The 26788-nt window shown below is 38.8% G+C and overlaps 1 protein-coding gene across 10 annotated transcripts in view; it reads right to left on the bottom strand.

Moving 5' to 3' along the window:
• The window catches only part of TENM1 (teneurin transmembrane protein 1), a 490191-nt gene that overhangs the window by 14995 nt on the left and 448408 nt on the right, over positions 1-26788 (bottom strand). For all 10 annotated transcript variants that reach the window (XM_043493115.1, XM_043493120.1, XM_043493113.1 and 7 more), the window contains 5 exons: positions 25314-25680; positions 22814-23324; positions 15151-15323; positions 12126-12361; positions 1892-2188 (listed from right to left, as the gene is read on the bottom strand). In XM_043493115.1, coding sequence (XP_043349050.1) covers positions 1892-2188; positions 12126-12361; positions 15151-15323; positions 22814-23324; positions 25314-25680 — 1584 coding nt within the window. The remainder of the gene's footprint in view (positions 1-1891; positions 2189-12125; positions 12362-15150; positions 15324-22813; positions 23325-25313; positions 25681-26788) is intronic.

Below are 26788 nucleotides of genomic sequence, written 5' to 3'. Positions count from 1 at the left end.
CAACACATTTTATATTAGTCATTAACAACTCTCAGATGCTAATGACCTTAGCTCACTGCTGATCTATGGCAGATATGAATCAATGACCTTAGAGACCTGCAACTTTCCTTCCCACTTTTAATGCAATCCAAACCTCATCTTCCTTTACACTTGAAAATCACTTATATATATATTTTTAAATACATTATTCTAATGAACCACATTAACTGAGGATCTAGGGAACTACAGGCCAGTCAGCCTCACCTCAGGCCCTGTAAAAATCATGGAGCAGGTCCTCAAGGAGTCAATTCTGAAGCACTTAGAGGAGAGGAAAGTGATCAGGAACAGTCAGCATGGATTCACCAAGGGCAAGTCATGACTGACTAACCTAATTGCCTTCTATGATGAGATAACTGACTCTGTGGATTAGAGGAAAGCAGTGGACGTGTTATTCCTTGACTTTAGCAAAGCTTTTGACACTGTCTCCCACAGTATTCTTGCCAGCAAGTTAAAGAAGTATGGGCTGAATGAATGGATTATAAGGTGGATAGAAAGCTGGATAGATCATCGGGCTCAATGGGTAATGATTAATGGCTCCAGCTCTAGTTGGCAGCTGGTATCAAGTGGAGTGCTCCAAAGGTCGGTCCTGGGGCTGGTTTTGTCCAATATCTTCATTAATGATCTGGAGGATGGCGTGGATTGCACCTTCAGCAAGTTTGCAGATGACACTAAACTGAGAGGAGTGGTAGATACGCTTGAGGGTAGGGATAGGATACAGAGGGACGTTAGACAAATTAGAGGATTGGGCCAAACAAAATCTGATGAGGTCCAACAAGGACAAGTGCAGAGTCCTGCAACGAGGACGGAAGAATCCCATGCACTGTTACAGACTAGGGACCAAGTGGCTAGGTAGCAGTTCTGCAGAAAAGGATCTAGGGGTTACAGTGGATGAGAAGCTGGATATGAGTCAACAGTGTGCCCTTGTTGCCAAGAATGCTAACAGCATTTTGGGCTGTATAAGTAGGAGCACTGCCAGCAGATCGAGGGACGTGATCATTCCCCTCTATTCGACATTGGTGAGTCTTCATCTGGAGTACTGTGTCCAGTTTTGGGCCCCACACTACAAGAAGGATGTGTAAAATTTGCAAAGAGTCCAGCGGAGGGCAACAAAAAGGATTAGGGGGATAAAGCACATGATTTATGAGGAGAGGCTGAGGGAATTGGGGGGTTCCAAAGAGGATGGATCTAGACTGTTCTCAGAGGTAACAGATGACAGAACAAGGAGTAATCGTCTCAAGTTGCAGTGGAGGAGGTTTAGGTTGGATATTAGGAAAAACGTTTTGACTAGGAGGGTGGTGAAGCACTGGAATGGGTTACCTAAGGAGGTGGTGAAATCTCCTTTCTTAGCAGTTTTTAAGGTCAGGCTTGACAAAGCCCTGGCTGAGATGATTTTGTTGGGGATTGGTCCTGCTTTGAGAAGGGGGTTGGACTAGATGACCTTCTGAGGCCCTTCCAAACCTGATAATTCTATGAACTGAAACAAAAATCAAAACTAGTTTAATTCCACATGCCTCTTATTCTAGCATAAACGTGTTACCACTCAATTTTATAGTTCTGCATAAATTTGTCCTTTGGGAAAGTCTCTTTCAAAAAAGTGAATAAACTTGTCAAAATGAAACCAAGGGCAACATTCCACCAAATTTAGTTTTAATACATGCCCAACGACAATTTTCTAAGTGATGACAGTCCAAAGACATTTTATCTAAATATATAATTGTTCTGATTTACAGTTAAAAAGGGTTCTTAGTTACTTTTGCTGGAGACTTACCATGACAGTGAATATATTTACAATTTAGTCTTTATATTGATATAAATTTCCTGCCTATAATAATCCATTTTTAAATTGATTTACCTTTTCTAAGTATGTGTAGCTCCATATTTTACCATCTGCCCATGTTCTAGAAATTATCTTCCCACTTGGGTCATACTCCATTTTCTCAGTCCATGTTCCTCTCTGAATGTAGGTCACTAATCCTGAATGTGAGTAAGTGATGTTGACTTCATTATATTTGCTGATGGGTGACCACAGAATTGGACGTCCCGTCTGGTCATACAGAATCCGAAGAGTGAATTTTCGATGGTCATCATAGATCTTTCCTGTTCTGGTTACATGGTCAAAATCAATGGATAACAGGTTTCTGTTGTGGGCCTAAAGATAAATATGAAGAATAATGTGTCTATATACAATTGCAGCATTTCTATGACAACTAAATGATCAAATATACTATGTATTTAATAGTCTATGAATATATGGTAATTATTAAGGATGAGAAAATCCAAAGTTTCAGCCCATTACAAATAGTTGGAATATGAAACTTACCTAAAAGTAAAACGTGAATTTTGCTCCCCAATTTTGGCACTCTGATTTAGACAGGGAGGGAGATATTTGCATTTGCCCTCTCCCTGTATTTATAAAAGTGCATTTAAAAATGTTATTTTACTTACAAGGTTTTAAGGAAAGTGAATCCAGAAAGTGAAGCGAGTGAGACCTTTCAGTTTAAAGTGTATGCTAGTCAGAATGTTCAGGGCTGTATTGTTCACAGTTAGTCTTACTGATTCTTTGTCGAAATAGCGGTGGCTTTGTGTAACACCAACTTGTCCCCACCAAAACACTTCCATAGGTGTATTGCAATATGGCTTGCCTTGTAATAAGCAATCTGCCACCTGCAAGGCAAGACCCAAGCATGCTACAGCTGAACAGCCACTTTGGTTGTGACAGACTGATGTTACCCAGGGCAACTGCAACAGCTGATACACTAAATGAAATGTATACAAACAGAAAATCTTCCCAGGAGAACTTTTGTGAGGTTATTAGCAATTGCTTTGGAATTTAGAATTAGCACGTACTATTAGCTTCCCTTGACACAACTAAATCTCTTACACCTATCATGTTTCACATTTCAACACATTAGGATTTGCTTTATGCAAAACCTCCAATTCTAACACCCTAACATTTCCTTTCATCTCTGTTCTTATCTTGTCCCAAGTTGTCGTCCTTTCTTCATCTTTCTTCTTCCTATGTGTTGACTTCCTGACTCCATGCAAGGAAAGATGTGAAGCTGAGCTGGCTTTATATATTAACACAGACATTCTGCTTTTCCTAATCTCCATTAATATTGATAGCATAGTTACTATTCCGTGGCTGTCGATGTTAAGGTACACATGAAAGTAGTACAGAAAATGGAACAGATATGTTAGCAGACACACACTCTCCACTCATATCCATAAACTTCGTCACATGGGATCAGGGAAGTGGACCATGAGGGAGTGAAGGCAGAAAAAACTGACCGATAGTGGCAATTGATCCAGAAGAATCAAACAGTTCCATTGTCTGGCCACACCGGAAGAAAGACAGGAGGCAATGGATGGGGTTTAATTAGGCTGCAGTTTTATTCACTTAAAATATCTGGAGGTACACAGCATTAAATTATACAGTGCAGGTCATCATGCTTTTTTTAATCATTTCCATGTAATCCCCAACGTGACCCCAGACATCCTGTTTCTGGGACCGAACCATCCTCCCCCCTAAAAGGATTAAGGGGGCTAGAAAAGGCTCCCCTTTGTACTAGACATAGGAGCTCCAAACCACCCTTGCTCAGCACCCTTAAGGGATGCTTTCTTTTACATCCTTTTCCAATCCATTTTATCCAATAACAATATCCCTTTCATACTGAGTACCTGCACTGGCCATCTACCACACGTTTTACGAACTAAGATATGACATTATAACCTAAATCCCCTGTCCCAGCAGGGGTCCCAAACCTGCTGGGGGCAAGGTGAAAAATCCCAGCCCACCTCAGCCAATCTGGCGTTGAGGGAAAAAATCCTTCCCAGCCCCACTGGGAAAAGTGGAAACTAGTGTAATGACCACAGTGGATCATGAAGGAACCTGGTGCTTTTTCAGATTCTATCAGTGGGACGGTCAGAGTTTGCCAGCCCATTCTCCAGGACTGCATGGGATATTAATACCCCGCATCCTTCTGGTCAGCTGCTGGGGCAGTGATACCCCTCCCTGACACCCCTTCTCCCATCCAGCTGTTTCCTGCTTCTTCCCATTCCATACTGGTGAACTTTCCCCCTTCTGCCACATTTGCTAGCAGTTGCAGGGGGAGCCCTTAAAGGAGCAACAACCCCTTTTCTTCCAGTCAGCAAGGCAAGGACTCACTGCATAAAGTTGCAGTGGGCACTGTTAGATGGAATATATAGGCCTAAAAAGTAAAAAATGTTAACATAATCCAGTTGCTGTCCACCATTAAACAATGTTAGACAAGGTTCAGGGTTTGGTATACCTCTGTATAGCTTGGTATACCTTAGCTGGCTTAATACACCATTAAAATTCTGTTGAACCTTTTCTTAAAGGTACAGAAAAAGAAGGAAAACAGTTAAAGCATTTAAAATGTAAAGTATTGAAGAAGGTTTTCATTTTAATCACATTCTTTGTTCCCTTTTCCCTTTAGCTTGAGAGAGTTTTAGAAGGAAAAACCCACTTGTCTGACAGTCTCTTAGATGGTATTTCAAGTCGGTAATAACTGTTCCTTTTGTGGAAAAGAGACATTATTAGCCACGATGGGCGGGAGAGGTTGTTATTGCTGTTGTTGTTAAAGTCAGATCCCATTTCCCAAGAAGAGAAAACAAGACAAACACACACAGAAGGGGAGAGAAAAGAACAGCAAAGAAAGAAAAAGCAGCTTCTGTCTCTGGTGTTGACTTTCACTTGCAGCTGGAAAAACACAGGCACAAAACATGGCCTTATAAGCCACTTCAAGACCTGGCAAAATTGTCTCAGCATCGGGCTGTTTAGGGCGTTGCTTTTAATTACCTCTTTCTGGTCACAGACTTACAGCAGTGTTTCAGAAATACACAGTCATGGTCAGCTAACCCAGACTCTTATTAGACAGAAGGAAAAAGGAGAGAGAGAGAGAGATAGAAAAGAGAAGATACTAAAGTAGGGAAGGAAAAGGACACATGGAGGGAGGAGACAAAGTCTTACATCCCAGATGGAGTTTGAGATTTAGCCAAAATTGGCAGAGGTGGTGATGTCATCTGGCTCCCTCTTTCTGGCCCAGTTTGGTCAGGACATCTTTCAGGATTAGGATGATGAAGGACCTTTGTCCCAGGAGATAGTAGTGGTGGCAGCCATGATGGTGAAGCTCACTCCAATAGCCATTCCCCCCACCACAAAGTCTCTTTCTTTAAGAACCGCAAGGGGGAGTGAAGGGTGGACAAGCCCATCCTCTCATTATTTTGTCCAAAAATTAGACCTAGTTTTTGACACACCAATTTTAGTTCCATACTTTTCTTGTTTACCAAGAATGATCTTAACATAATTCTTGCATTATATCAGGAGGCCTTTTTATCTCCCTTTTGTACCTTTTCCCATCAACATTTTTGTTCTAGGTTCTTGTGGCATTGTATGAATCTACACTCTCTTTTTACCAATGATGGTAAATTTGTAGACCCAATTACCACAACATCACATATTGGATGAGGAGGGCAGATTGTGGGTTGCATAGTCTGCTCCTCATTAGTTCACAGAAGTCAACAATAGCAATTAATAGTGCTAGCATTTTTCTGTATACCAGCTGTCTTGATGCACGGTATCCATGGCCTGCAACACTCCTGTTACTCCAGCTTCAAGTGTCTTCTGAGCAGAGAATAGACTAATCATACTATGTTGTGTCAAAATTTGTGGACAAATAGGTTAAATTAAGAAGGCAATTCCAATCCTGTGAGGTCCAAGTGAAAATTTGAACCCAGATCTCTGGCAATGAAATGCATCTACCCCTTTCTTCCCTCACATATCTCCTTAAATTTTTCAGTCACCAAAGACAATCATTATTACCATTATGCTCAGTTTTAATTAGAGATGTGCAATTATCAACTATCATCTAGGGAAGCATAAAATAGATTGTTTATTGACTTGTTTCTTCAAACTACCAGTGCTCAATGCTTGCATTAATTTATTTTGAACAATAAATTGTGATATAACTTCTCACAGCAGGGATGCTGTCACATTGTGTGTTTATACAATGCCCAGCACAACGGAGCCTTGGTCCTAATTGTGGCCTGTGGGTACAGCTCTAAAATAAATGTTAAATAGTACTAGCCCACGCTGTGGTTCACACATAGTGTGAATGATTAAAAAGAACATTTTTTCTGTCTTTAGATACAAATTGTTTGAAAACCTAGAAGAAGCAGGTGTTGATTCTTCAACTATCTTTCCTGTGGTTTTATATATATACATCTCTAAATTTAACAGTGTTCCTTTACTACAGTTGTAAAATACCTACATACTTCAGTAGATGGCTGTAACTATTACATTTTATGTTCTAATGATAGTTAAAAAGCCTAAGTAAAAAGTGATTTTCAGTTCAACTACATTTGTTGGTATATTTGTGTGACGGGTATTTCTTAGTAAATTTACTTTTTCTGAAACCAGGATTGGTAATAAAACACATTGAAAAGAAAGTAGAGGATAAATCTTGACTAATATTCTTTTACCATCTATGTATAAATTTAATGTTCTCATTATTAATATTATGATTGTAGGACAATCTAAATACAGACATGACCCAATGAATAAGAATCAAAAACAGACCAGAAAGGGATGAGGCATATTCACATCTTGCTGGTTTTGTAAAATTCAGTGTGTTATTTCTGTTTTTGTTTTTTATTTTATAATTCACTTTTCAGAAGTGCAAGGCAGAACTGGGTTTTTTGAAGTGACTGCCGAATTATGAACCCTCATTTCTAAGCCAACACAAAAATGTTGATTTGAAATTGCAGTGGTTTTGCTTAAAGATGGTTTCTGAAGTCTCTGCACAACTGAGTAATGAACTAATGTGAAGAAAGTGAATTAGGATATTCCAATATCCAGCACAAGTCAAATGTGTGCTTACAAACTTTGCCTACATTGTGATTTTCCCATGCCAATAAGGAGGAACTGGCTATCAAAGAACGAGATCCTCAGAGGATGCAAATTGGTGTAGTTCCACTGACTTCAATTTTCAGACCTAATGCGTACCAAAAACATGTAAACAAGTCTGCAGATATGTGTACATTCTTGTATGTTCAATGAAGCCAAACCAATTAACAACACCTGAGGATCTCACCCAATAACTGTAAAGTAACTAGTTAGAGGACTGATAATATTATGGAAAAAATATTTGTTAACCAGCATAACAAACATATCTGTTCAAGCCCATATCCTCAAAACTTCTGACTTGAGTTTTACACAGCAAGGTTGTTTTTTTTTAAGTGCAAATAAGTGGGACTAGCCAGGCATCTAATTCTCAATTTTGTAGAGAATCACTTGTAAAAAATGGATTGTATTCAGTTTTGAGTTCCCTAAGTTATGCAAAAAAAGGAGTAAACAGCACCGAATTCTAATTGATATATTATTATGCATCATGCTCATTGGTTTTAACAGCAGCCTTTGGTTCATTTTCAGAAGTCAATTAAAACAGAAGTTCAAATGATTAAAAAAAGAAGGCTTGCTAGATTAAAATTCATGTTAAAATGCCTGTTTGTATGTAGATTTATTATTAATATAAAGACTGTACACACACATACGGACTGTTTTGCACATTTGGTGAAGGCACTAGGTCAGAGGATTCTACACTTAAAAAAGTTATGTTTAATTTCAGATTTATCCACCTGATTGGTGTTTTGGGAGCCTGTTTGGCCCCTACTACAGCATTCTAGTTAATAATGTGCTAGATCAGGGGTTCTCAAACTGGGGGTTGAGACCCCTAAGGGGGTCGCAGGGTTATTAACAGGGGGTTGTGAGCTGTCAGCCTCCACCCCAAACCCCGCTTGCCTCCAGCATTTATAATGGTGTTAAATATATTTTAAAGTGTTTTTAATTTATAAGGAGGGTTGCACTCAGGGACTTGCTATGTGAAAGAGGTCACCAGTACAAAAGTTTGAGAACCACTGTGCTAGATCCTCTTCTCTGTTCCATTTTGGGAAGAAAAATTCTTACCATGCAGTCTTGCTACTTTTAAAAAACATAACTTTTATACCTTTCTTCAAGGCCTGCTACTAGCATGGGTAAGCTGTCTCTCCTCCAAGGATGAATTAACAATCCTCTGGGGGTGGGGGGGTCACATGTTTTTGTGCTGCCTATTAATGGGGACTGGGAATTAAGAGCATTAGAGAGTCCTAGGGAGGAAGAAGTCTTCTACTTTTGTAACTGGGCCTCTTTTTATCCTACTCCCTAGTTGTCTGCTTTTAAATTTATTTCCCTAACACTCAAACGCATTTGTATTGGTTGCTTCAACGGACTGAATTACTTGGCTACTTTAACCACATCAGTGCTAAATTTTAAGTGAAATAATTTGACCTGAATTCTGCCCTTCATTCTCAAAACTTTTGGATTGTGCCACCTGCTTTTTTATTGAATTTTGAGGACCACGGCAAGTCTATTCATCTCCAGTGAGAATCAGCCTAAGCCCTGGGGCCTCCTCTTACACATATTCTCAAAATTCAGAATCATATTCCCACATCACTGGTTTTCCAAGGCATGATCTAGCTATTGTATGGCTTTATATGGTGCCTATCCCCATATTATCAAGTGCTTAGTAACTTTATTTTCAAAATGTGACCCAATATGAACTAAGGCCAAGGTGCCACTTGTTTTGATTTGTATTCTAGCCCTCAATTGACATAACTTTTTTGTAATTGTACCCACATAATAGTTTTCAAAGATTTATCAATAATAAGCCCTAAATACTCTAGTTTATGTAGTCTATTGGCCTCATGCTTTTTATTTGATTTTTGTTGTTGACGCGATACTGCTTTTCCTTTTCAAAGGGCTAAGTTACCTTGCGGGATGCAGCTCTCTCTGTGAAAATCTAATCTACACTGATACTCTGACTCTGTGTCTAACTGCATTGTACCTCACAATTCCCTACATCTCCCTGACTCCTCCTTCTCTATCACAACCAAATTAAAACTTTTGTCTTCAGTGTCAAAGCCCAACACAAGCCCGCTATGCTATATATTTGATTTGTGACCCTATGCCCACTTTATCAACAATAACAGCTTAGATACACAGTTTGTCCTTTCTCTTAGAAGTATCCCTGATCCTATTCACATGCATGGAATGCCTTCTCTTCTCTTGCCCACCAAGCCATCACACGGTCCTCATTCAAGTCCCTCCAGAAAGCTCACCTCCTTCCAGGATGCTCACAAGAAGTGACTCATTGCTAGCCACTCTCATACCTTTATTATTTTTTGTTTATAAAAGGTGGGAGAGAGGAAAATAACCAACCAAAAATCCTAACCCAAGCCCAAAATGTACTGGCACCTATGCTCAGTGACCATGTGAGCTCCCTTGTTCAAGATACAAAATCTCAGATAACTTGGCATGAAAGGATTCAACTTTAAAGGAGAAAAACGATTTTTACCTTATACTTTAGAAGACAGAGCAAAAATACGCTTCTCCCATTTGTATTTAAAATTATCATATAATCTAGAATAATTAAGTTCAAATTGCTCCCTTCCCTGGGAATATCCTCACGGAGATTTCTCCCCTGATTGCAATGAGGTGTGGTTAGAGAGAGAATCTCGTAAAAGGTTTCAATCCAGCACTTACATTTTCAGAATCAGAAAAAGAATACAAATACATAAAAAGACTAGCATTCTGGTAAGAGTGGAGGAATGTGGTCCCCCACAGGTGACACCTTGAGATCTGCGCCTTAACCGCATCTCTGGCTTTGCTCTATGGCAGTGGTGTTCCAATAGAGAGGAACGCCTCTAACTTGGGCTTCCCAAAGAACCATCCCTCAAAGGGGAATTTCATTGTGGAGCGGGAATGGGGGTGGACATGGATATGAAGAAATAATATAGGTAGAATAATATTCTTTGCCAAATCCTGTCTTTACCTCATCCAGTCTAATCCCAGCATGCTATTTGTTTGCCCTCCATCTACATGTAGCTATCGGTGGTGTCTAGGGGAGAAGAAGACTCTTCCATATAGGCAGCTGAGATGCCTTTCTGAGCCAGCGAGGGGATCCATGTGTGGATGGTCTCTGTGGTGTGCAGATCTCAAGAGTACAATCAAGCTCTTTTTAATTTACCACAATAACGATACAAGATGATACTATTGTGACGTGGCTTGATTTTTTTGGAGGGGTGGAGCTTCCATGACATTATGTCAAATGAGTAATACACTGTAGATTCTCTTACTGAACGGAACAACAAATGGACTAGCAATTTCATGCAGTTTCAACTCAGCACTTGATCTACGGGTGCTTTAGTTTGTTTATAATTTTTCAATAAATGGACACATTTCACTTCTTAAGCATATTTCACTCCTCTAGGCCCAACCCACTTGTGAACCTTCTCCTTTTTTGGCATGTGCTCTTGAGGAAAACAAAGGTGCAGATGAAAATGAGTTAAAAGAACATGGAATGAAATTAGCCAATGGAAAATTTAAGGGGAATATCAGAAAAATATTAGTCATAATGAAGCATTTGAACATATCACAACATGAGGCAGAATAGATAATCAGATGCACCTTTTACATTGATCACATTTATGATTCAATGCACTTAAATATGCAGTTTTGCAGTTATTTAAGCGCAGTCTGAAAGATTTACACAGAAATGAACCAACTGTTGAATTGCACCTTGAAGGCCGTTTGAACCACCCATTCATTCCTACAACATGCACATTTGCCAATACAGTACATTAGAGAACTGTTCAACCACTTTCCCGGTCATAACTAAAATGGGGATTCAAACTGTGACAAAGAAGAGGAATCTGGACAATCTGAGGAAATGCAAGGGAAACCAAATGTGGCTTTGTCCCATATGCAAGATATTTATGAGGAAATTATGATCCAGTGATCTGAAAGGCATTCGGTCTAACAGTTTGTTTAATAACAGACGGGTGCTATGTCATGATAACCACACTCTGATCACTAAGGTTGGGTTCATGATTCACTAATAGATTCACTGTCTTTTAGTTCTGTATTTGTACAGCCCTAAGCCTAATGGTCCACGGCTATGGATCCTAGATGCTACAGTCATACAAATAACAAGCAGTAATAATATAACAACAATTAAATACTTAACAAAGAAGTGAATGTGTGCATACATTATCCAAGTTTAAAAATGGAGATTAAACTGAATAACTTCACACATTTTGCTGAGAAAAAAATCATGTAGGACTGACAACCAAGATAAATCCTTGAAATATTTGATTGCATACATTCACAATTGAATTTGGCATAAGGTAAGATAATACATATCTATGCACCCCATTGTTGCTAATCATTACTTTGAATATTAAATATTCCCACTCATTTTACAGGTGTTTCAAGCAGTGTTTGTGTCAAAAATATAACTGATTTCTTAAAGCACTTTTTTTTTTAAGAAAACAGTTGCTTTGGGTCTTACTGTTAATCAAACGCTGAATGTGACCATCTGTCATTATAATCTGTGAATTCTCAGGAAGGAAAATACAAACCAAAGATGCAATGTTAAAAATGATTGTTTATTAGGACCAAATTGTGACCTGGCTAATGCACTCATACAGGGGAATAACAGATGCAAGTTGTGTCGTAGGTACCATAAGGAGAGAGAGAGAACAGCATCACGGAGGCGTAGCTTTGACTTGCCTTAATCTCCCCCTTCTGCCGGATGTACTGGCAAGTGCAGTTCAGTAGCGCACCAGCGGAAGTAATCTGCCCCAAGTACAGCACTGGGCAGCTGGCAGATATTACTTCCACCCAGAACAAGAGAAGTCAGGACGCAAAGACTCACAATCTGCTACTGGGGCAGAGTAACTACATGTTGCCCCTCGCCCTGGGCTTTTGCCACAAATCACAATTTAGCCCTTGTTGAAAAGAAAAAAAAGCAAATATATCGGGAGGTCAAGTTTAACAACTAAAATCAAACAACAATGGATCAGAATCCCCGTGAACTTTGGAGAAACCATTTGCATTTGAAATCTGTGGCTAAGGACTAATTCTAAAATATACTCTTCCTTACAATTTTTATAAAGAAATAAATTTCAACATGACTAAATTCAGTTGTCTTCAAAAGAAATGCTGCACTTTACATAAGAGGAATCCTTACCCGTAACCTTCTCTCAAATGCTGAGATATTGCCTTTGGTCTGCTCCTTCCTTTGCCTCCATTCTATGAGGTTTGAATTATGCTCTCCAGGTAACGAGATATTGCACTTTCCCAAAGTGGGGTTAACAACGCCTGCTAGAATGTGGGGCTCTGTGTTTAGAGTGATCTCCATTCCGCTGGCAAAGGTGACCCTCAGCGAACCATCTGGGCTGACCCGATAGATATTCTGCGTGTTGTCTGTCAATAAAACAAGAAAATGGGGAAAGTTCAGTTCTCCAGCTTTATGAAACAAATGTTAGATGTGCAAAGATATATTTGTCCATGGTTTATAGGCAGCTGTATATATACCAACTTCTGTATACGTTTGTAACCTGGAGGCTGCAGGTCTTCAGACATGTAAACAAATTTTCAGTAGATTTAGGCCTTATTGTTTTCATATTAGAGACATCCTGAATAAAGGGCTTCTGCCTTCAGATCATAGGCTTTTAAAAAGTAAATTCATCAGTTTGGATTTTTGCCAATTTGACAGTTGGGATCAATATGCCACTTACATAGTAAAGCATAACCCTTAAATGAACTTAACGAAGAATTGAGGTTGAGTCTGAAGGTTATTTTTTCAACTGTCTAGGATAAGAACCTCTCCCCCAACTCTGTCCTTTTTAAGCCACATAAAAGATCTGAAAAGCCCTATTTCTGGTTGTGGGAGGATTTCCCTGGCACAGGTGCTGTGGAAATCAGTGATAAGGCTGCCTTCTGAGGACCCCCTCCACAAGCCCTGGCATAGGGAGCATGTCAGGGGTGCAGCTGGCAGCAGGAGGGGATGTGTCAGTGGTGAGACCAGAACATGAAGTGCTGTGAAGAATCTAGGCAGTGCTGCAGCCCATAGGGCACCCACTTGAAGCTGCCATAAGCTTAGATAGGCTTCAAGTATAGTCTAAATTACGCTGAAGACCTCGGAGCTGTCCTGGATTGGAAGAGTGCTCAGGTGGTTTAAAGGCACCTTAAGTCTTCTCCCCCAGACTGTGAATTCTGTGCTGCACCTCTCAGGGTACATCTACCCTGGAGCTGGAAGGTGTAATTTCCAGCTCAATGAGACATACATACACTAGCTTTTATTGAGCTTGTGCACTAAAAATAGAGTGTAGCTGCAATAGCTTGAGCAGAGACAGCAGCTAGCCACCTGACTATGGACGTAGGATCTGGGATGGGATTGTAGTCAGGTGGTAAGCTTTGCCCACCACTTGGACTATGATGGCTACACTTCTATTTTTTGCTTGCTAGCTCAATCACCTCCCACCTCCTATAAAAAAAACCTCTCACCACCAACAAAAAAATTCAAGGAGGAAGAAAAACTATTAGTAGACTGAACATTTTTAGAAGAGATTTTGTTTATTCACCTCAGGAATCTGAGGCAGGGCATTTAGTCATATTTCAGCAAGAGAGAAGGAGTACTTTTGGCACCTTAGAGACTAACAAATTTATTTGAGCATAAGCTTTCGTGAGCTACAGCTCACTTCATCAGATGCATTAGGTGGAAAATACAGTGGGGAGATTTATATACACACACAGAGAACATGAAACAATGGGTTTTATCATACACACTGTAAGGAGAGTGATCACTTAAGATGAGCTATTACCAGCAGGAAGGAAGGGGGGAAGGAGGAAAACCTTTTGCGGTGATAATCAAGGTGGGCCATTTCCAGCAGTTCACAAGAATGTCTGAGGAACAGTGGGGGTGGGGTGGGGTGGGAGGGAGAAATAACATGGGAAAATAGTTTTACTTTATGTAATGACCCATCCACTCCCAGTCTCTATTCAAGCCCAAGTTAATTGTATCCAGTTTGCAAATTAATTCCAATTCAGCAGTCTCTCGTTGGAGTCTGTTTTTGAAGTTTTTTTTGTTGAAGGATAGCCACTCTCAGGTCTGTAATCATGTGACCGGAGAGACTGAAGTGTTCTCCAACTGGTTTTTGAATGTTATAATTCTTGACGTCTGATTTGTATCCATTTATTCTTTTACGTAGAGACTGTCCAGTTTAACCAATGTACATGGCAGAGGGGCATTGCTGGCACCCCAACCCCCCCTGTTCCTCAGACGTTCTTGTTAACTGCTGGAAATGGCCCACCTTGATTAATCACCACAAAAGGTTTTCCTCCTTCCCCCCTTCCTTCCTGCTGGTAATAGCTCATCTTAAGTGATCACTTTCCTTACAGTGTGTATGATAAAACCCATTGTTTCATGTTCTCTGTGTGTGTATATAAATCTCCCCACTGTATTTTCCATCGAATGCATCCAATGAAGTGAGCTATAGCTCACGAAAGCTTATGCTCAAATAAAATTTGTTAGTCTCTAAGGTGCCACAAATACTCCTTTTCTTTTTTGCGAATACAGACTAACACGGCTGCTACTCTTCAGCAAGAGAGTGACTCCTATCAGAAGGGATATCTCACTAGATTAGCGCTCCCAGGGAATTCCCATGGTAACTACAGGTGTTTACTCAGAATCTTGGTGTTCATGACCTACATGCACTCAGCAGCTGATATGGGTCATGTTTTGTTGTTATTCCTATCAGAATTACTGCTAGAAGGTGGCATTGCCAGGAATGAATTCCCCGTATCAGCCACTGATGGCATTTCCATATTACAGTGTCAATATGGCAAGTCAATTTTTTGCGTTGTATTTCTTAGAATGGCAAACTAACTGCATTAAAGGCAATTCTTACCACTTTGATATTGAGATATTAAATGGTGTTACTCAAAGTCTAGAAGTAGCAGAGATTTAAAAAAACAGAGTGTACCCACTGAGCTCTGAATACACTCATAGTTGGAAGTGCACCCACCAATAGTCCATTTCTAGTAGTTACTTTGGTAGAAAAATAAAACAGGAACTAGAAATTTGTGTTGAAGTTGGGAGGAAACAATCAGATAAAATAAGGTGATTTTTTTTGGCAAACTGATAAAAATGCAAGCGGCTATAGTTTCAAATTTAATAATTATGGTGAAAGAAACAGAGGTGCTTTAATTACCTTGTTTTAAAGTGTATATAGTAGAGGTAGCTGAGAAGTTTGTAGCTGTGATCACATTTTCTCTGTTTGACGATTCAAGTTCTACTCTTGTTAGTTTTTCAACATCACTGTGGAAACTGCTGACCTCACCCGTTGGAAACGTTGCATTAGTCAGGTGGCCTTCAAGGTCATACCTCAGAAAACAGAAGATTCAAATGTTACAGAACTTTGGAGAGGGTCACTATAAATTTGTATGTGCTCCTACGAGCAAATATGGTACAAGTTTAAATAATGCCAACACTGCACAATAAATAAAAATGTAAATTGTTGACTTTAATTAATGTTAAATATTGTGTTAATTCTTCTACTTTTGAATTCTTTATCTCTGATTTGAGCTATATTTTTTATTACTGCTGGATAAAATAGGTAAAATAGGTCACTGTAGTGTAAAACTACTGTCTGAATCACCTCTATCATGTTAAGTTGCAATATGTACAATCCGTGGTGATTTAAACTTACTTTGATGTGATATAGGAAAGCTGCCACGAGAGGTCACTCTGCATTCAGATAACTAACAATGACATTTTCTAATATTTGAATCAAAATAAATCCTAGTTCTTAGATACTGCCAAATATAAACATAATATTTTGTTGCTGAAGTTTAAATATTTAAAATGCATGATGAAAAATTAAAAAAAACCCTACAGTTAAAAGTAAATACATAGGATCCAATTCATAATGGTTATGTTGCCTGCTTGGTACTTACTTATATGAGTATTTCCCATGGAATTACTCGAGTAAGAACTGCTCAGCATTACACAGGGCAGCAGTAACTGGACCTAAACATTTTAGATAACCCATATTTCATCAGTGCTGAGTGAATTATTTTATTTCAGGGAACATTATGTATCAGCCCACATTATGAAAAAGTGAATAATACACAGACCTGGAACAACATCTCAAATGGATTTTCACTTCTGCAAATATGTTTGTACTCTTTTAACTGAGGTGATCTTCTGGACAGTAGTAAAGTAGAATGAAAGCCTGGTCATAGACTGACCCGAAATCTCAGTCAAACTGGTCTCTTTCAAGGTTCTCATTTGATTTTGTGGTTTTATTAATATTGTTACTACTTAAGATAATGTGATTTTTTTTCAGAATTAAAACAAATTCATATCTCATCACTGCAAGTTGTTAACAAATATTTAAGCAGTACTATTTGGAATTTCAATGATATACAATAATATACTTTTGACTTATAACCAGCTGCTTGATGCAGGTGATTGACTAACCTCTCTCTGAAAAAAAATATGCAGAACACCACTCTGTGCCTGGCATTGCTACGTAATAAGGCCCCAGTCCTATAGCTCCCACTGATGTGAATACTTCTGACCCATCCAAGTGGACACACTGAAATTACAGGTCTACTTACTTGAGTTAGGACTAGTCATGTGAGTAAGGGCATGAAGAGTATTTCTGAATAGTTAGATTATAATATTTTAAAGTCTTTCTCCCCATATCTACAAAACACTATGAGGACAGATCTCTGATAGTGTATCAAGTGGTGTAGTTCCATTGACTTCAATGGAGCCATTCCATTTTACAAATGCGATCTGACCATGGTCTTTGTTTAATGTGCTGGCAGCATTGCTGTAGTATAAAAGACTAAATTAGCCAGACAATGTCCATGTGGCCTTAGAAGTATTTGTGCATAAAATGAGGGAAGAAGTTTGGATTCCCCATAAAAAGAAAGAAGAGAAAAATACAGCAGATGTTCTTTTCAGATGAAAACATGTTTCAGACATAACTGCTGAACAATTTGCTTTTTTGCCAAATTAATTCATCAAATGCTAGAAATATTATAGTTATCTCTCTCTCTCTTTTTCTACTACACTCATATATATTATGAACACTTGTATATGTTCCATCCCCCATATTGGTTGTATGGAAATCGACCAGCTACACAGCTGCTGGTTAACCTGACTAATTCAAATCACTATTGTTCATCATTAGAAAACTCTCCATGAAAGTTGGTCAATCATATTTCATTTGCTGCCTGATTGAACAGACGTAAGAGGCTAGCTGGAACATTCAGATTGCATATTTTTTATTGCCCCTTTACTGGAACTCATTTGAGAATAAAATGTAGGGTCTGATTCTGCCACCCTAATGATGGCATATGATAGTATACATAACTCCCTACGCAGTTGTGTTGATGAAAATGGGACTACAGGAAAATATGCTACTCAGGGTCACTGTAGATGTAGACATGAATGATTATACATTTAACAATAAGGGCCAGATTGCAGAACTCTTGCACTGATGAACATGTATTCAAATGAGTAATCTCACTGAAGTTAATGGAACTACTCACATAAGTGAGAGTTCACCAATCTGAGTAAAGATTCCACAATCTGGCCATAAAATCTTTTTCAGTCCCCTCCAAAAAAAACTCCTGAAGACCAGTGTGACATTGCACTCTATATGATTTTATGAAAATATGCTAATAGTATAAATATAATGTAACTGGAATATGCTTCATGCAAAATGTCTCTTGTAAGGTATCATTACAAAGTTTAAAATCTACTGAGTGTGGTCATCCTATTTGTATAAATGTATCACTCTTGTATCTGAAACTAGAAATATGAAATATAACTCTGCACAATTACAATAGGCCCTGGGGCCATTAAGACTGGTTTGGAATCTTGATGGCTCCCATCAGCCAGGACAATTGACTGTGGATGGCTCTGTTTGCAGGCAGGCCTTCCTGGCTGGGAGGAATGAAGGCTTGGAGTCTCACAGGAAATGTGACCATGTCACCTGGTACTGAAATCCATCTTAAACCTGGTGCTTTTTCATTTAGATCCAGAGAGACAAAAGATTCCAGCCTTGTGCCAAAGCCATATAAAGGGCTGGAACAGAACAAAGGGGGAGGGCCATCATGAGAATTCCCCTAGCTACCACCTGAGCTGGAACAAGGGCTGTACCAGGGGACAGGATTGTGCCCAGACTAGGAAGGCGTCCAGTCTGTGAAAGAAACTTATTGAAACATCTCTGAGGGTGAGATTTTATCTGTATTCAGGTTTATTACTGTACTAGACTTAGACTTGCATGTTTTATTTTATTTTGCTTGGTAATTCACTTTGTTCTGTCTGTTACTACATGGAACCACTTAAATCCTACTTTCTGTATTTAATAAAATCACTTTTTATTTATTAATTAACCCAGAGTATGTATTAATACTTGGGGGTGGAGGGAAACAGCTGTGCATATCTCTCTATCAGTGTTATAGAGGGTGAACAATTTATGAGTTTACCCTGTATAAGCTTTATTCAGGGTAAAAAGGATTTATTTGGGGTTTGGACCCCATTGGGAGTTGAGCATCTGAGTGTTAAAGACAGGAACACTTCATAAACTGCTTTCAATTAAGTCTGCAGCTTTGGGGCACGTGGTTCAGACCCTGTGTTGGAGCAGACTGGTGTGTTTGGCTCAGCAAGACAGGGTGCTGGAGTCCCAAGTTGGCAGGGAAAGCAGGGGAAGTAGTAGTCTTGGCACATCGAGTGGCAGCCCCAAGGGAGTTTCTGTGATCCAACCCGTCATAACCAGATTCTGCCACCATTATTCATGATGAGTAGTAGTATGGTACTATGAGTACCATACTTGGGATCAATGGGAATCATTGCAGAGCAAGGTACTATTCACCACACGGTGAGAGTGTTAGAATCAGGACCTATTAACGTTAATTTAGGGCTCAGTTACACAACCCTCACTCAGGTCAGTGACCATTTAATCCTGCAAGTAATCCCACTGATTTCAGTGGAACTACTCACATGAGGAAGTGCTCACCAATTAATGAGATGCACAATGGAGCACGTACATTCAAAGCTTATTTTCATTTCTATATACTGTATATAGTTAAGGATAAGAATGATTTCAAACATAAAAAAAAATGATTTAAAAGGAACCTTTTCTGATATGTGTTTTTTTGTCCTAGTTTTTAACTGAGGCCTCTAACAAAAATATCTCCCCTTTCATGACTTTAATGATACAATATTAAAAAAAAGATGACTGAAAATTGTACATTAGCTGCAATTTTATGCAAGCGTTCTTTCAGCACTTTCATTTAATCAGATAATAGTAGATGGGTGACAAGTGCTTTTGTAGGTGGTTTTCCTCCCTCTTCATAATTTCTCTCAGAGAGGGAAATTGACATACAGGTAGATGCTCTGAACTATTCATTATCTTTGCTCGTATTCCAATGTATGGATGATACATGTTGTTAAACAAACTCATCCCTATTTCAGCTTGACAGTGTTGTGGTTTAAACTTTTAGATTTGAATGCAAATCTGGTTTAAAGAGGAAACACGATTTCAAGCAATTTCATTTGAAAGTTGTTCATATATTAATTCTCCTGGCTCCAACCCTATCTTTATGCAGGATCCAGCAGCAATTCAGATGCATCTAACCCTTTCAAAACATCTCATTTTCAAAGTGAAAATCAAGGTGCTTTGAATGTGGAAAGTATCCTGACCTATCTGTAAAATACTGTCTGGGTAAACAATAAACAGGGTCTATCTTTTCTTGTAAACCCCTCAGAGAAGAAGGGCTCGATTCCATCCTGAAAATCTGTGCTATCAACCATAGTGCTAATTACTGTGCATTGTCCCACTGACTGTAAATGTGTGTGTTATATTTCATCTGTCATGGGATTATTCACAGCAGTAGTAATTTCCTTGTAAGAAAAGCATTTGGGCCCTAATGTAAACACCACTGGAAGTTACAAGTAGTCACTGAAAAATCAATGGGCCTGTTTGGTATTTTTACTTTTACTCCTGGCCATAAGAGTTTGCAGGGTAGGACCCTAATACTGTACCCCATTGGAAACAAATTATAAGTGGTTTAATGCTTCACCTGGAACATATATAATTATTACAGGTGAATTCTGGATAGAAACAATCATCATACTTAGAAGGATGACTTAAAATATTTGACAAAAATATTTATGGCAGTATTGCATTTTTAATTTTTTATCTTCTTCTTATTTTGTAATGGGAATAAGTAAATTCTACTGAATGATTGTATAGAAAAAAAAAACAGAGCGAGAGAATAACAGATAGCCTCTCCACTCTTTCCCTTTCCACCACAGTGAAATCATATTCTAGCATGAGTGATGACAATAAATTACATCACCTGGAGTTGAAACAATGAAAGTTTGAAGAAATGTTAAGTTTAGCAAAACTTCCTAATGCTAATCATACATAATTGTCATATTCATTTAGAATGTGCTCTTTTGAATTTCTTGTTGTCAGACAATGTTATACCCATTCAAGACACAGGTGTCTCCAAGTGACGAAGACTGTCTTACATCCAACAGGGAGCACTTATGAGAAGACTGAGCTCTTCAAAAATAATGTTACCATAAAGCTTGAGTTATGCTTGAGCAAATGACTTGCCAGAGAGCAACAGACTCAAGCAATAATTCCATTAAAGTATTTTGAACCGAATGTCCTGTGTATATTTCAGTGGGATGGGGTAAAAATAGCCAATGAAACCTGCCAAGAGAGACATACTTAAAAATAATCTGCTCTTGAAAGGTTATCCATGACTCAAATGAAAGACAAAATGCGGCTAATTATTTTAAGAAATAATAGACATGACCTGGATCTATTATGAAATCTTTTTGAAAAAGTGATTGACCAATGGCTTAGATACGGATCCCATAGACTTAAATGTATTGAAATGGGACATGTCCATACTGTTGGAGTTGTGGCAAAGAAGTGAAAAATGAAATATAATACACATTGTTGTAGATCACTGAATTCAATTATTCATGAAACACATATATATATGCTAAATCTACATCTAAAGCTCTTAGAATAGGGGAAACATTGTCAGATCACTGTCACAACAGCATCAGGGATACAGTGAATACTCTGGATTAATTTGGAGAGCATTATTTTGGTCCATTATAGTTGAAATTTCTATCAGTAAAATTCCTGAGATCAAAAGTTGAACTAGGAAGAACATATATGGTATTTTTTTCCAGCACATCATCAAAAATGTACACATCTCCATTTTAGTGGGCTTATGCCAACCCTTTTAATCTGTCTATGACAGAATTATAGAGGTCAGGATGGGAAAAGATCTTAGATATCCAATCCCAGCCTATGCAATGAGCAGCAGTTTTTCTCGACATCAATCCCACTCAGACTTTATATAACATATTTCTGGAGCCCTCTAATGATCGTGACTCAACTATCTTGCTAGGCAGTTTTGGCTATTACCTAATTCTCACTAAGAAAAGGAGTACCTGTGGCACCTTAGAGACTAACGAATTTATTTGAGCATAAGCTTCCGTGAGCTTTCGGATGCATCCGATGAAGTGAGCTGTAGCTCACGAAAGCTTATGCTCAAATAAATTTGTTAGTCTGTAAGGTGTCACAAGTACTCCTTTTCTTTTTGCGAATACAGACTAACATGGCTGCTACTCAGAAACCTAATTCTCACTGTATTTTCTGCTCATATCTAACCTGATTATTTCCATTTTTAGTCTTGGACCATAATTCATTCTTTTCACACTGTCCAATAAAGAAAACATTCCTTAACCTTCCTTCCTATTAGCACCTCTGAAATATCAGTGTTAACATGCGTAAGTTAATCAATCACTCTTCGTATGCTTAACCAGCAACGCTAAAATAAATTGGTAAAAAATAAGGAATCCTGAAGTGTCACACATCCCTTGAAGCAAACATGAACCTTTTCTTAGGTGCAACCTCCCTCTGGGATGCCATCCAGTTAGTGTGAATGTTCCATAGCTCCTGTATCTCCACTGCTTGACTAACACCTTTAACCATCATTTCTTGCTCTTTGGAAGTCCTTTCAAGTTTATATTTAGCATCCACCACTCCTCCGGCCTTTCTCCTGGACTCGCTTGCTAGTTATTATATATCCTCTTTTCCTACTGTTGGAAACTTTTCCATTTTCCTCTATCTCTGTACTTTCATTCCTTTAAGATCCCCAACTTAATTTCCTCTTGCAGAACTCTCTCCAAGTTTAAGTCAAGTGTTCTGCTAATACTATTTCTCCTTTCTTACCTTCCTCCCCAAGGTAAATTCCCTGCTCCATTTCATCACTTGCATCTTCACCTGTTCAACCACCTTCTGCTAATTTCCTGAGTAACAAAGATACTGCCACAGCCTCTATTCTCATTTGTAGTCTCAACCACACTAATCAACTCAGTTAAATGCAATCCAAGATACAAAAAGGTCCCCCTCCAAACAAAGTTTTTTTATGGACCCTCCTCATTCCTTCAGTTGTTTCTAGACTTGAGCGCTCTCTCTCTGCTCCTGCAGCTGCTGTCTAACCAAAGTCACAGACATACCTTACAGATAGCAGGGGTTTTAAGTAACAAAGGTCAAATGAAGTATAATTTCAAATATTTTTTGTAACACTTAATACATACTAAGTATAGTGTTTTCACATACAGCAGGCTTTGACACTTAAGAATTAATACTGCTGTGTATTGCATAAGCTTAAGCGACAGATCTACTTATCTTGTATTGTACCCAGTTATTAGAACTGTTATTAATAGAACTGGCTTGAAAAAATACAATTTTCATTCCAAATAGTATGCTTTATGAGACTTCAGAGTAAAGAAAAAGATGTTTTAACTTAGGAACTTACTCATAAACTGTTGTCCATCCATTCTCATCGCTTTTGGTTGCTAGAAGACCTGTGTTGCCAGGATATGTCATCAGGGCTAAGTTGTAGCCTTGAGCATATACTCTTTTCAGAACACCATTGCTGCTTATTGTTAGCCAATACACCTGACCTCCAGGCACCACTAGCCACAGAGGCAACCCACTAGCATCTCTGCGAATATGAACTGAATTCCCATTGCTGTTAGTGATTGTGGCAATGTCTCCTTCTCCATTGTATGTGAAATTGTAAATATAGTCCCTTGTTATCAGATTAAGTGTGTGAAGATGGGTCCCATTGGTGGTAAACTGATACAGTTCCTGGTCTGCTGGGGATGCAATCTCATAAATATTCATGTCACTGAGATGAGCCACGTTTCGACTGACTGCACGGATGCGAATATTGCCAAGATCTGCTATGTACAGTGTATCATCAGGAGAGACTGCTAGAGAAGAAGGTGCTTTCAGCTTTGCATCTTTGGCATATCCACCATCACCTGGAAAAGAAACATAATTACTGTAGTAATCCGTAATCTCTGTATTTACCCTTTCACAGTGTGAGACACCACACTCTGCCTCCAGAATCTTTGATAAGAGTTAGTAAACCAATTTTTTTTTCAATGAATTTAAAACCCATTATCTAAAATGGTGTAATTCTGAATCAGCATCACTGAAGATTAACAAAAAGATGCAATTATCTCAGTTACACCAATTTTACTAAATCCAAAAGCCTACTGCTGGGAAAACTATTGCATTGTAAGATGCAAAAGAACAAAATAATGACAACTGAAGAGTCTCTCCTCGCTTCTTTCCCACTGTCATATAGTCAAAGTACAATAATTCCATAAATAAAATATCCACTCATAAAATAAATAGCAGTAATTTGGATACAATTGCAAGTGGAGATTAGTTCATACTAAAACAAAAAAATCCCAACCCACCAACCATCATGTAATAAACTGTAGTATAGAACAAATGAGAAATATCAACAAAAAACTCATGATAATATATGTGGCCCAGATAAACTGAAATGATCAAAGGGGGGTTTTGGGTGATCCTGGGCTCCATTTGCCTCCACTAGTGCAATCAGACCTCCTTGCATGAGCAGGAGCTTCACCTTCCAGGGAAGGGGAGACAGTGTTTGCATTATGGCGCTCTCTTGAGGTTGCCCGTGAGGAGGAGAGTTTTAAATTGCACTTGTTGCTTCACAAAAACCTCACTGTCCTGGAAATGCATTGAATTGGCACATCTTTTGGCCATGTCCCTTTCCCAGCCAGCACTGGCAACTATCGGGACTGGACTGGACTCTATTGCACATCTCGTCCTCCAGACTTTTCAGCCAGGGGGTCACTGCACCCTTAAGGAGCGCTGGCAGAATCTCCATTGTAGTCCTTTACTAGTTGAATAAGGTCACACTGAGTGGAAACTTTAGAGGTCAATCTCACCTATGTTTGAACCTGATGTCACTTAGAGGTGTACTTGGTGCTTTCATTACTACTGCAGTGTGACATGTCAGTGAACCAAACCCTTTGGATCACAGTTGTTTGATTTTATCCTCTCTTCATATCAGATGCAAACAACGCTTTTTGGTCATTAATGATCCTCTGGCACCAAGGAGGGGTGTTAATTCCAGTGTCTTGGCCAAATTCCCATCTGTGTAATTACAGCCAGCCTATCGACAATTCCCCCCTGTAGTACTGTAATTAGATATGGTAACTCCGCTTTTTTATCTAAGATGTTGTGCTGTGTTGCTGTTCCTGTTAAACTGCTACCATGTTTCCTGCCAGAGGTGACTGCACTGGAGTGGTAGACGAAGACTGTGAAATAAATGATTGCATTCTCCTCTCCCAGAGCATTTATGAAGGAGGTAGTCATAATTTGGCTCCCAGTATTCTGGTGTGTGAAAGAGGGAGCAGCTTGTGTTGCCAGAAGTGTTGACTGGCACACACTGTGTGTGTTGTGCCAGAGGGGTGCTGGTTATACCACTTAAAATGTGCAGCAAGAGGCAACTTTTGAACATCCTCTGTGGTTCAGGTTTAGAGGAGGCACAAAATTGGGTTTTACATTCTGTGTGAAGCACTTTGGGACACTCGATAAAAAGGGCTTTGTGGAATCCAAGTAATTGGCACTGAAAGGTAAATTCCAAGCTCTGAGGGAGGATAGTGATATCTGAAAATGGGTAGGCAAAACTGACATATAAGGTAGACTCAGAGAAAATTTAGATTTGTGTGTAATGATCTGCTTCAAAACAGGATAGACAAAGCCCACCCGGAGGCTCCTTCAGTGCCTACTGTGGAAAGATACACATTTCTTTTCTGCTTAATTAAATGAATTCAAAAAGATTTGCCAAATTGTTACAGAATTTTTCAGCTTCTCAAGGAAAAAGAACCATTTTATAGTTTTTTTTTCTTGCAGATACTGTAACCCAAACCAAGAATATGGGCTCTTAACAAAATAGGGAAGGGACATGATTAGCCTCTGCTCACCTGAGAAACAGTCACAATTTGGGTCAATCTTGCAGTCACAATCTGTCGGGGCTCCAGCAATTATGGAGATCTCACCATTGGTTGTAACCTGCTGTATGCGGTTTATCTTTCTTTCATCTGTCTCAGCAATGTACAGTGTCCCACTGTGAGATACGCTGATTGCTCGAGCTGATTCCAGGGTTGAATGGGTTGCCACCTTGCTGACCAAGAAATGATCCATGCCTGGTACCTGGCAGTGAATAGGGCGACCCGCAATAATTCGCACACGCTTAGTCTCAGAAATCTGTAGCACAATGTTATTGTCCAATACATACAATGAGTTGTCTATAGGGTTGACTGCGAGGTCTGTTGGCCACTCTAACCGCACCTGCAAAAAGAAGGCTAGATTTGATTAAGTGGCTTTTTTCTCCCCCCAATATCACTTTCCATAGAAGTCTTATGATGGATGAAGGAAAAGAAAAGAAAGAAAGAAAACGAATTGGCAATGTTTTCTGCATTATGATGAGTGGCTGATCTTTATACATTTTTATTATAACATTCATTGTGATTAACTCGTGTGGTATTTAACATCCATAAAACTTGTAATTACTGCTTTTAAAAAAGAAGAAACAAGTGATGGGTACAACCTCAAAATAGTATTAGGGAATATACGCTATTTAAATAACTATAGGGGACCCATTTATACACATGCTTTTAAACTGTGCTCATCACCATGGTATCTGGGCATCCAGTGGTCTTTGGATGTCATTGGTGTGCCATTATATTACAACTTCAAGCATGTTTGTCTGGCAGTTGAAAAAGTTTCTGCAAAGCATTTTCAAATGGTTGGATCATTTCTAGTATTTTTGTGGAAGAAATTCTTATTTCTATTATAATTTAGCATCACCTGAAGTTTAAATGTACTACTTGCACAAGCCCATTTAGGCAGGAACATAATAATACATATGCATTCATGCAAATAAAAATACACACAATTCATGCAACATCAGCCAGAAAATTTTCCAAGTTTGAATGTTATTGTTTCAAGGTTGCAGCGAGCTTTGGCAGAGTGAAAAACTAGCAAGGGACTGTCAGTGTTATAACACTAACTACTTGCTAGTCCAAGAGGAAAATCTACAGAGCAGAGGAGTAGGATATTTTTTCAATGCTTATTTACTAAGAGAGGAATGTTAATAAGCCTTATCTACCATTCCAAGTATTAGCTAGTTAATTCTTCATAACACAATACAGTATCTAATTAATCATAAGTGCTTGTAATGATTGTATTTGTTTTATGAATACCATATTTCAGTGGTGGATTAAGTAATTCCTATATGTTTATGGTTAGATTTTGCCCTATACTATGTGGGAGGGAGTGGTAAGGATCAGTGGGAACATCTTACTTGAGTGCAGTAGCAAAAGAAAGATTTCCAACATAGTGCTCAAAATAGTGCTAGAGGCATGACCCCAGTGCCATTGTTTCTGATGCATCATGA

This window comes from Dermochelys coriacea, chromosome 9 (assembly GCF_009764565.3).
Source record: "Dermochelys coriacea isolate rDerCor1 chromosome 9, rDerCor1.pri.v4, whole genome shotgun sequence".
Classification (NCBI taxonomy): Eukaryota; Metazoa; Chordata; order Testudines; family Dermochelyidae; genus Dermochelys; species Dermochelys coriacea.
The sequence above is the reverse complement of the archived record's forward strand: the minus strand, read 5'-3'. Positions and strand labels throughout refer to the sequence as shown.